Genomic DNA, 11,745 nt, shown 5'->3' with positions numbered 1-11,745 from the left:
CTATTAGTAGTATTGGCATGTTCCCTCTGTTGTTTGACCATCCCTTGACCTTACTGTAGCCATGTCTTTAAGTTACATGGGCTACCCTTACCCATACCTATTAATAGTATTGGCATCTTCCCTCTGTTGTCTGACCATCCCTTGACCTACCTATAGCCATGTCTTCAAGTTACATGGGCTACCCTTAGCCATTATATCACATCAAGACGGTCACTTCATGAGTAACACATTGAAAAAACCCTTCAAAACTCCAAAAATACAACTCAAAATTTCCTCATCCTTCCATCTAGAGATAGATGGACAAACAAAATGAGCCAACCAAGGAATTGAAGACTTATCTTAGAAGTTATGCCTAGGTGGACCAAAAAGATTATGCCTTGTACCTTGATGTGCTAGAGTTCCACTACATTGGATCAATCCATTCAACAACATGTTACACCACTTTTGAGTTAGCCACAAGAAAAGAAGCCATCACACCATTGGCCTTGGTTTCAAGAGCCCTCAAAATAGAGAGAGAAATGTAACCACCAAGCAAAGTTTAAAAGAGCAAAATCACCATGATTAAATAAGCTAACCAAAAGCATAAAGCAATTATATTCATCTCAAGGGAGACATGGTCCTTATCAACTCTGGGCATATGTCATTACCAAAGAATATAAGCCATAAGTTCAACCATCGATATTGTGGACCATACTACATCACCCAAGTTCTAAATGAGAATACCTATAAGTTGGACTTGTCAAAAAGTACCTATATACACAATACCTTTCATGCTTGCCTTCTACACAAATTCTACTCTCAGTGAAAGTGACACGTCCCACTACTTTACTCCAACAGCATCTTCAAAGTAGAAACGATCATTCGACACCAAAAGCACAAGGGATACCCAAAGTATCTCACCAAGTGGAAAGGGTGCCCTTTCAAAGAAGCCACTTGGATTTCGAAAGCAAAGGCTCGTGAACATGACAATGATAAACAAAACAATAAAAGCAAAGAGTCTATTGGACAAACATTGGCCAACTTGATAAGAAAAGCTGTGATGAGACCCATAATGCAACAAGCACTTATCAATTTGATAAAAAGGGCTATATTATGCCCTCACAAAATGAGTCCCAACAAACGTTGACCAACTTGCTAAAATTAGTTGTGTTAACTTGAAATGGATCAATAAAAATCACCCCTAGATTTATAAGGACAACAATCCATTGTGCAAGAGTGAATACAAGGGCTTTGTAAGTATACCATGGTATTGCCTATAAAAATACTTATATAGAGAGTAATAATGACTCTTAAGCCTAGCTTGGTTTTCACTCTATATGTGATTCCTTAAACCCAATGGTAAACCCTCATATATACGACATCACAAGGATATAGTCATAAGATGTGCTAATGTTGTATTGATTCTTTCATTGAATAATACATAAGTATGCATTGCTCTCACATATTGTGTTATCTTTCTATACCTTGTTGAATGAGTAATTGAGTAGAAGTGCATTAATGAGAGAGAGAGAAGAGGGTTGTGTGTGGTGGGTGGGTGGGTGGGTGGGTGGGGGTGTAGTGGGGATATGTGTTATTAGGGGGGTTTGATGTGGGGAGACAATGAATAACAATTTATTCTTCAAAGTTGAATCTAGCAAGTTATTTGGAACTATGATGGAAACAAGGTTATATGTGAAATGATGTAATAGACAGAAGTGAAAAGCCAGGTCAAGTTAAACTACTAAGTACCACGAATACCATCAATCATGTCAAACTACGAAACCTCATCACAATGGGCCACAACCAAGAGGTTCACTCCACCAAATGATCAATGCCCACCCAACCTAACATATAATGAATCATCTTTAGCATCAAGTGTTTTGTAGAAACCTAAAAACCACAACTAATACCAGAAATATTTTGGTTTCCCACCTAGTTGCACCATCTCAATGAGGGGATGAACATATTTGGATACACGTAACATGTCTATTACAACTAAAAACAAAAAGAATACATTAACAATACCTAAAAGGACTGTACAAGACTTGAGAGACCATCAAGCAGTAGAAGAGCTTTTACGCCCTTGAGGCAGAACAGTAGAAAAGTGCACTACTTCCAACTTCACACCAAGATATGCTTCTGTTCACTTTTTCCAGGACTTGAAGACTATAAAGAGGAAATCCTTTCCAACTCTCTTGGAGAGTATGGCTTCAAACTTTGACACCTCATAACCTTGAAAGGTTGCCAAATTGAACCCCAAATAAACTTTACAAATGTGTGAGGGTGCCTGCATATTTACAAATCCTAGACACCTGTTCAATGAGGAAATCGCAAGGTTCAAAGGACCTAGGAGCTAGAACATGGTATATGTTGCTGATCCTGCTGGTGTGTAACTCCAATACTCCATCTGCTTCAATAGTTTCCTTTGTTCTTTGCGCTCTCTTTGATACCGCTTCTTGCAATAGTCCTTGCAGCTGCACATATGAATAACAAGCAGAGTCACATAAGCTAGCATAATGACTGATCCAAACATGCTTTGATGTGAATGGTGCCAACAGCCAGTTGTCGTCCCACCTATCCATTCACAAGAATAGCCCCAAAACCACTACTTGCTATATATAGGGACTCTTCTGGACATTACACATATGAAAATATTGAAGGACCTCATGAGCTCTTTGCACCTTGACAAGACAGTAACAAAACCCTTAAGTTTCTATTCTTTAGCAGGTCAGATATGAAGGTACCTTAAGAATGACTTAAAGCTAATCAGTTCCTATCTATGCAATGGTGTACACCCCTTTGATATTCCAGGACCTAATGATTATTGGAATCTTCTTGTAAGCCACAAATCTTGTGAGGACATTGAACATAAATCGAACATCAGTCCAGACTCATGTGGGCTTACAAACAAGCATCTAGGAAGCTTCGATGGTACTGATTATAACATCCTTGTTTCTAGAAATCAGCCATCATCTTGAAGCACCAACCTTGCTCTAAACACAGCTTGGCTCTAGCATGCCAAGATATGTCAACAAGGTCCCAATACTAGCGACTCAGGAGGACATATCCATGGAATTGTCACTTTATTCTGCTACAGGGAGTAGGCCCTTTGTGACCCGTAACGGTTTACCAATCTCTATCTCAATTGCAATCATAGATTATATTGACTGACTTTTGTTTTACAGGCATCAAAGCATTTAGAGTATAGTCGCCACATCTTTCAGAAACATCTCGTGTGGGAGACGAGTTTCCTACAATATTAGCTTTCGGGAAACCTCTGAAAAATATCTCTTGGATATATATAGAAAAAATGAAAGAACATAGGATCCACATACATTTAAACGTGGCAAAAATAAACAACCCACTTCAATTAGTACATGTGCAACTAATGACCAATCTTCACTATATAAGGGCTAAAAACAATTCCTAATATTAGAGAATACATCTGCTGACTACTTTCCTGTGAGTATCTTGAGGTTCTACGACCTGTTAGAGCAGAAAATATCATTATGGCCAGCACACAATGGTATACAATCCAGGCAATCCACTGCACTTTACAGTTCCCTCACCATTTAGTACAATCATGGACAATGTTCTGCACTGAAGTCTTGACCGTCACACTCATGCAACTGCAATCCACAACTAAGCTCTTATTATAGTGCAATATCATGTTTCAGACAAGATCCTGAGCTGTGTGCTTTTATGGCAAGATAGGATGCAGAGTCTAAGGAGAGGGGTTTGACATCATCATGCAGAGTCTAAGGAGAGGGGTTCGACATCATCATGCTTGAACAAAGAACGGGGTCCATTCCATTTCCAAAGAAGGCACACATTATGTAAGATTAGGCCAAAGAGAGAGAGAGAGAGAGAGAGAGAGAGAGAGAGAGAGAGATCCTACCTTGGTCACCATAAGCGCTGTGAATAAGCCTGTGGCCTAAACACAACTTAAACTACATTGATACAAAATGCAGATTCCATACGAGGGCAAGTCAAAACCAGTAAGCATCCAGATGTGAGTAGTGCGAGTATCCATGCATGGAGAACAAACCTTACCTCCTGTTGATCAATATATTCAGCTCTCTCAACTGCATCGCTCCAGCAAAGACCCCCATCTGTGCACCACAAGAAAACAATTTTTTGCTTATTGTAAACCCTGGCTTGAGGACCAACAGAGAAGGGTTCCATCCACATCGGAATAAGGAAGGTCTTTCACAAGTTCCTCACCTCTCTGCAAAGTGGGCACCTAGCATTCTTCTTCGCCTTCTTAAACCCGTTGACAACAGAAACAGATGCAGCAGCACATGCACACTTAAAACAGAATATGTGCCCACACTTCAAGGCTACAGGCTCAAAGACAATTTCCTGACAACGAATAACCAGCCACTTAAGCTTCAAAAGCCACCCAGTATGTACAGTTAAATTTTCAACTATCATTCAAACTTTCAATGCTGTCTATCACATATATAAACAGCTTAAGTCATTTTACTTTCATACAGGACTGATATATTTCATCCCCAACCACCCTTGATAACATACCAAGCAAATGGAACATGTAACATCGACCTCCAGCTTGATTGATTCATGCAATGTGCATGAGAGTGTTGGCTTACCACTCTGCAGATCACATATGCATCCAGAACACATCTCAGGCAAAATAGAACGAGCTTTAGTCAACTTCAGGTTGAAATACAAGGCTAATAATTCCACCAGCCATGGGGATTGAACAATATCCACATGCATCGCCAAGAGCCTTGTTCGGAACTTTGATCCTTCAGCTGAAAGGTGCACCTACAGAAGAAAAACAACTTGTAAAGATTACATACCAAAAAACAACGATGGAATGTCCATGAATCTTCTATTGATCTCTAATCCAACCTTGTTGCAAGTGTGTTATTTGATGAATACATCAGAAACTCATGACCCAATGTCTCATAGAAACCTCATCTCCTTCACTGTTCAAGACTCAAAAGTTATCAAGTCTCTTGATAGAGTTAAGATGTGATTTTGAATCTGCTATCAACATCTCTCAAGGGAAGGCCCCATGGCCCCACTTAAAGAAGGCTTAGATACAAGCATGCCACGAACCACATTTGCTAGGCTTCTCTGAAAGGCAAACGCTCACCGTGAAGATGTAAAACATCCAAACTGATGAAACAGAGCCTTATGGGTGGCATGAATGCCACAAATTTGAGCCCTTGAATTGCATCTCACAAACTGCTAATGGATATGAAATATGATAGAATGCAAAGAAAAAGATGACGAATAGAATAGAGGTTTTCACTTCTTGCTCAAAGAGAAGCTGCTATACATGTGCACGCGTGCACACACATGCATGCACGCACACAGTGTTGCAAAGATGGACCAAAAACAACAACTTTATATCATGATTCCAACAAACCTGTCTGCATTTCTCACACACGTAGCTTGTTCTGACTGTCAGCATCAGGGACTTGTGCTCATGCTCAAACATGTAAAGTCGCTGAAATTTATGATGGAACGTTCATGGGAATCAACATGTAAAACCATTTAATATTGTCTGATGACCTTGTTCTCAAAGGAGATGTTGTCCTACCTTATCATATTTCTCTAAAAGCTGCCTTGTGGCTAGGGTAGTCATTGACACACACTTCACCAAGTTTTGTCCCTCTTGAATCATAGCCAGAAAATCCCGAGCTTGTTTGTGCTTGATCCTATATATACACTTTGTGACACCTGATGCAAGATGTATACGCAAAAGCCATCTAACCCGCGTGTTGAAATACTTGTAGACAGTGGTCACCTCTTTCGCCAGAAGAGAGAAGAAGGTGTCATCGCAAGCTGTTTGAAACAGGATTTGGAGATGTAACCTGAGGACCTGTAAAACCATAGCCTTCTCTAAAAGCATATGAAAAGAAAACATGAACCTGTGCATCCAGAAACACGATCAGAACCTGCAAACAATAGACAACTAAGTTAGAATATCTGCACCATGTAAAAGCACATGAACTGTTTCCCTAATTCCAAAGGCTCATCGTTCATGTTTAGAAGACATCAGGTGGAAGCGAAAAGAGAACTGTGACATGTTCAAATGGCTGGACGTTCAGGCAGAGACACCATTTTGCAGGACGCAAGGCAAAGAAGTAGAATCTAAGCATCACAAGGCAGTAAAAGTGAGCGAAACAAGCTCAAATTTCCCAGAATGAATCAGCATAGCGTTTCACATCGATAACGAGGAAACGGCACATGAAACAGGCAAACTGGACGAAAGAAGCAGAGAAAGCAAGAAAGGGACACAAGGACAGGCAAAGAAAGGACAAAGGACGAGAGGAAGGAAGCGTCGACAAGCAGTGGATGAGGAAGGAAGCTAGTTTACCTGAGCTTGAAGCTTTGCATTGGAGGAGGAGGGAGTCCAAGCGGTCGAAGGAGAGGCAAGGGAAGACGGGAGGTTGCGTCTGCAGGTACTCGGCGTAAGCCTGGGCGAACGCCATCGCCACAGCTTCTCTCTCTCTCTCTCTCTCTCTCTCGCTCTCGGCTTGCCAAGTAGGTAGCTTCAAGCAGAAAGAGAGAGAAGAGACACAAAATTGAGACACCGTCACACACACACACACACTCACTCACTGATTGAGATGATTAATTAAGAGCATTGTTTCATACCAAGATTGAGATTAGCCTAACATCACATGATTGAGGAAATGTTTTCCTTTCCTTTTCATTTATTTTATAATGCAACTCAATCCATGGCATAAGTATCTTCATAAACAAGGGTGCACTATCGCGTGCAAGAGCATTGCCCTTTTTTTGCGAGCGCGAGAGAGAGAGAGAGAGAGAGTATTATTTTTCTTTAATTTTTTACAATAAGTTCTTCTTTCTTAAAAAGTAAGATATCCACATGCTTCAAAGCTAAGTGGACCACTTAACTGAAGTTAACAATGGGTGATTTTTTCAAGAGCTGCACCACCTTGTCACCGCATTGTTGTATAAGCATATGCCTTAAAGGGCAATGCTAACAAACCCACCTCTCAAAGGTGCTTTTCAAAGATAAATCTCAAAAACACCAACAAAAGACCATCACTGCTTACAAAGCCTTTTGTCAACTCTACCACAAATCCTATCCAAGCTTTTCATAAACTCTCTTATTGAGGGCAGTCATTATATGTTAATAAAGGGCAGTCACTATAGATTGGACCTAGAAGATCAGGAATGAAAGACTTGGCAATCATTATATGTTAAGGGCAATCACTATAGACTATACATAGAAGATCGAGAGTCGTTATATGTTAGGGCAAGTCACTATAGACTAGACCTAAAAGATCAAGAATGAAAGACTTTTTAGAAGAAGCTAGCAAATGAGATCGATGAAAGAAATGGAAATGTTTTCTTAGCAGAGGCATCAAGGTTTGATGTAAAACTCCCCCCCCCAAAACAAAAACCTTCCAAATTTGCAAAAGAATATTTAGAGCTTTAAAACTTGCAACCCTTTAGGTTGTAGAATGGAAATTTCGACTTTTTAATTTTAAGGTGGTCCTATCTACTATCAAAAACATTTTTTGTGACCACCACCATCATTACCTACCTAGCCCTAGGGTATGGAGCTCTTTCACATACAAACACATGGAGGACAATCATTGACAGAAGGGGGACCTAAATAGATAAGCATGGTAGTTAACTATTGGGGGCTAACGTTTCAGTAAGCAAAGAGTCTTCTAGCAATAGTGTAATCGAAAAAGCTTGTGTGCAAATGCTTAAGGAGCCTTAGGCAAAAAACTTAAAATCCAATTATTAAAACAACTTGTATCACAATCATTTTTAATACAATGAGAAATAGTATTGCAAATGTAAATATATTGCATCGTTGCACTACTAGGAAAACATTTTAGTAAGAGCTCTTAAGCTTCAAAAAAGCATCTATGAGGCTTCCCTTATAGCAAGCTTTCTCTAAACCTTAAGCAACCAACTTATGAACCGACCAAACCTAGAAGCAAGGTCAACTAAAATTCGAGAAGTAGATTGATCTTCCAAAAAGTAGAAAACCTTGGCTCATCCTACACTTAACACCAAGAAGAGCTTGCTAAAAAGTGGATCAATCCTTTAAATATGCCTTAATAAACCAACTTTTTGCACTTTTTTCCAAAAAGGTCGAATAGACCTACATTCATAGAATATGTGCTATGTATAAATTCATTACAACATGACAAACAAGACAAATGGTCTAGATAGCTCAATCTTGAGCTAATTTCACTTAGCACACCTTGATATTTGAGACTCAATCTTTGGATATCAAGAAAAAGTTGTAGGCTTTAGCAAATATAAGTCTAGCCATTAGTTTTTTTTTTAAATCTCACATGAGTATGAATGTAAGGCAAACAAAGAGCTGACAAGAAACATGTGTAAAAGATCAAGTCTCTTGGAATGCAATGAGATAGAACATTGAAAAAACTCAATCTTGTGCAAACTATATGTTAGCTTCAAACTCGTGCCAGCACATAGGAAAATGAAACACATAACGAGTTGCCAAAGATAGTGTTCATCAATTGCTTCATTTGTGTTACACTATTAATTAAGTTCCTATAGTGCTCATCAAATGCCTTAGCATTGTCACACTATTCGCATCCAATATTGCCATCACATCCGTACCACAAGTGATCACAATCAACCCCTTTATCTCTAGTTAAGGGTACAAATCATTTACTTTACCCTATTATGATCTCTTGAACACTAAAAGTTTTCCATTGGATCCATAATCTTTTGTGCTAAATGCTTAATTTTTATGAAATATACATGTAATCTAATTGCATGTTAGACAAACCTTCATATAGAGAGGCTTTGCATGGTTCCCATCAGTGTGAAGTTATGGGGAAATTTAAGTGTCATTACTTTAAGCTAACATACATGAATCCACATCCTCCAAGAGCACCCTTCTAAAGTCAAATTTTCTCAAGCATTTGTACCATGTATTAAGGTAGCAAATCGTATGTTCATAAAAAGATCATATGTATGGACAATTGTTTAAGCTTGTAGTGTTTTGCTTTTAGCAAAAAGAATGCAATCGCTTGTCCCCTCCATAGAAGTTGAAGTGTTGAGTGTTTTATACCTCTAGCTACAATCATTCAAGTACAATGTAATTATACCATGATGTAAGACATTGCCATTCCCAAGCGAAACTTTATGCTAGATCTTGGAAACAAGCCAAAGTTATTTAAAAGCTTTGGCATGCACCTTATGGTATCAATTTTGAACCATACATCACATCACTACAACACCTTGTGAATACACCATTTGAATTGCCTAGCATATCACATATTAGAACCATTAAGGTTTGTCTCCCCAATCTTTCATTATATTAAGAGACCATGATTGACCATATGAGTAGGGTCTAAACTATGTTTTCCATCTTTTTTTGTTAAACATGAATAAATGTCAGGTAATGATGAATGTTGAATGTTAGGACATATAATAAGCCAAGATGGTTTGATAAAAGATCGTAAATAAATAAAGTCTATTGAAGTCTTCAAATTAACAATCTTAAGTTTCTCAAGGTTAATGTATACCCAATCTTGTGTCATGCATTGTCTTGTCTCATGCTCTCTCTCACTTTCTTTGTGTTTTCATCTCAATTTGTTGATTTATTGCCAAGCTATGGTGAGAGGACTTAACATAATATCATTAAGTTCTCATAAAGGAATCTTAATTAGATACCTCGATGAGAATTTAAACTAAATTTGTATTTGACCTTTAAAGGGTTTGGCTTCAACACATTCTGCTTACAACAATATTTTTGGATCCACAAGAGATCTAATTAGAGGTCACTTTAACTCCTTGCACAATTCCAAGAGGTGGCTTGAAACTTTCATCCATTACTTCTTTTGATCAATTTGATTAGAAGCATTGCATTTTTTAAGACACCAAATAAGTGAGTCACTCTCTTCTTAAGAACCATTTCGTGTTTTGACACACACAAAGAACTTCTCTCATTCTCTAGGAGTCTATTTCTAGTCATGATAAAACATTGTAGGCCCTTGCATAATTTAAATGGACGTGAAGCTTTGAGACTAAACTCTAGCCACCCCAACATGACAACGAATAAGGGGAGGCATTGTTTTAGTAAGCTTCCCATGGATGGATTTAAAGGGATTTCCAATTACACATCCTATCTCAAGATTAACAAGTAAGAAAGAAAATATCCTTGTAAACATTACAAACATTTTCATGAAAGAATGAAACGATTCTAGGTAGTTGTTTTATTGCCATTATTGTGTATCTTTGAATACCACTAATTTTAAGGTGAACCTCAATTTTTCTTCTTGTTGTATTTTCTTGCATGTTTTATGTGACTAATGCTTCATTAAGTTAACAAGAAATGCATGCCAAACAAAACATTTGTAGTGTATGGATATGCGACACTTCTCTCTCTTGAAGATGGATATGTGACAAATCCCCTTGTTCTAATCATTTTCCTCAAAGATACACTTTAAAGAATAACCGTTCAAGCCATATTCATTGGAGCTTAAAAAGAAGAATTAAATGGACCCACATTTAAGCTTAGTAGTCTTATAAGGAGAATCATTACAACCAAACATAGGTCACAACTAGATCCAATTTATTTTCAATCCTTTCAACACACTTATTTGCATCCACTGCACCATGTCTTTCTTCAAGCTAGTCGTTTCTCAAAAAACAAAAATATCATAATGACAGGTTCAAGATGTGACTTGCAATGTTAGTAGATACTCCTTAACCTAGTTCCCCTTATAGAGGCCTTTCTCAAAAAACAAAAATATCCTAATGACAGGTTCAAGATGTGACTTGCAATGTTAGTAGATATTCCTTAACCTAGTTCCCCTTATAGAGGCCTTAATGTTGTTTCGATGAGAAAATTTGCTAAATATGGTTTTGAAAGACAACTTTAGATGTCCCAAATAGTTTTGTGTTCACTAAACAACAATGTGACTTTGTTGTTCTTTAATATAGCAAAGCAACCACATCTTGATGCAAAAGATATCTATCTATTATAGAAACAATGAAACCAACAATGTAACATAGTGTATGTGACAAATTTCTCTTTCTACTAGGATAGTGCTTGCAAATATTCATGATATCCTATGTGAAAGATAAAGCCTTCCCTAAAAGCAACCACGTTAGTTTTGTAAGACATATCAAACATTGGACTCAATGTAATAAATATAATTATAAGCTTGGCATATTCTACGATTGCATAGAGAACACAAATCAAGCAACATTATTAAATGCAGAGGAAACATTTAGTTCCACAAAAAAACAAGTTGCTTCCTTTCTTCTTTTGGATTGTTATAATTGTATTTATTCAAGATACACATGAAAAGTCACTAGATTAGGGAGAATCTAGGTGCGGAGCACCTAGTACTACTTTTAAGGAGACAATAGGCTTAGTATTTTTGAAAGCAAGGACATAGGTTCAAGAATGAGAAACCTTGGTGAACAAGTAACCAAATGCTCTCTGTGTTTGGTCGGGTTCACCATATGTAAAATATGGTCCCTTATTGTCACGTGCATTCTAGGTCTAATCTAAAGGCTCCTTCTCTATAAATTGATCATGAATAAAACATACCCTTTTCATATTCAATTTGTGAATATCCCTACGTATTAAATGATACCCTTTTTTATATAAAAACGTCATAAGTAAGGGATTTTGAAATCCCTTTTGTTGAGTCCACATGATAGACTTACATATTTGTAAGTGACCCTCCCCCCCACCCCTCTCTCTCTCTCTCTCTCTCTCTCTCTCTCTCTCTCTCTCTCTCTCTCTCTCTC

General features: G+C 37.9%; 1 protein-coding gene across 2 annotated transcripts; it reads right to left on the bottom strand.

Annotated features, from left to right (window-relative positions):
• Nucleotides 1-1,935: 1,935 nt before the first annotated feature.
• On the bottom strand, nucleotides 1,936-6,558 carry LOC148027484 (E3 ubiquitin-protein ligase NLA-like). 2 transcript variants are annotated; one of them, XM_087689204.1, is made up of 7 exons: nucleotides 6,332-6,558; nucleotides 5,883-5,909; nucleotides 5,552-5,796; nucleotides 4,516-4,767; nucleotides 4,204-4,341; nucleotides 4,028-4,091; nucleotides 1,936-2,453 (listed from the first exon to the last, which is right to left on the bottom strand). In XM_087689204.1, exons 1-6 carry the CDS (start codon nucleotides 6,444-6,446, stop codon nucleotides 4,029-4,031), a joined length of 840 nt encoding a protein of 279 aa, XP_087545330.1. In that variant the 5' UTR covers nucleotides 6,447-6,558; the 3' UTR covers nucleotides 1,936-2,453; nucleotide 4,028. The 2 variants fall into 2 exon arrangements, with proteins under 2 accessions (XP_087545330.1, XP_087545331.1); XM_087689205.1 differs by having other exon boundaries at nucleotides 1,941-2,453; nucleotides 4,033-4,091; nucleotides 6,332-6,551.
• Nucleotides 6,559-11,745: the final 5,187 nt, after the last annotated feature.

This window comes from Lygodium microphyllum, chromosome 12 (assembly GCF_053477565.2).
Source record: "Lygodium microphyllum isolate KBCC chromosome 12, Lygodium_microphyllum_v1.1.10, whole genome shotgun sequence".
NCBI lineage: Eukaryota > Viridiplantae > Streptophyta > Polypodiopsida > Schizaeales > Lygodiaceae > Lygodium > Lygodium microphyllum.
This window is presented reverse-complemented; position numbering and strand designations above follow the sequence as displayed.

Excerpts from the sequence above, each read along its gene's own strand:
- LOC148027484 (XM_087689205.1), bottom strand. The coding sequence starts at position 6,446 with ATGGCGTTCGCCCAGGCTTACGCCGAGTACCTGCAGACGCAACCTCCC. Across the intron at positions 4,768-5,551 it reads TTTTAGAGAAATATGATAAG|GTGCACCTTTCAGCTGAAGG; the intron begins GTAGGACAACAT and ends TTTCTTCTGTAG. Across the intron at positions 4,092-4,203 it reads GGTGCCCACTTTGCAGAGAG|ATGGGGGTCTTTGCTGGAGC; the intron begins GTGAGGAACTTG and ends TGTGGTGCACAG.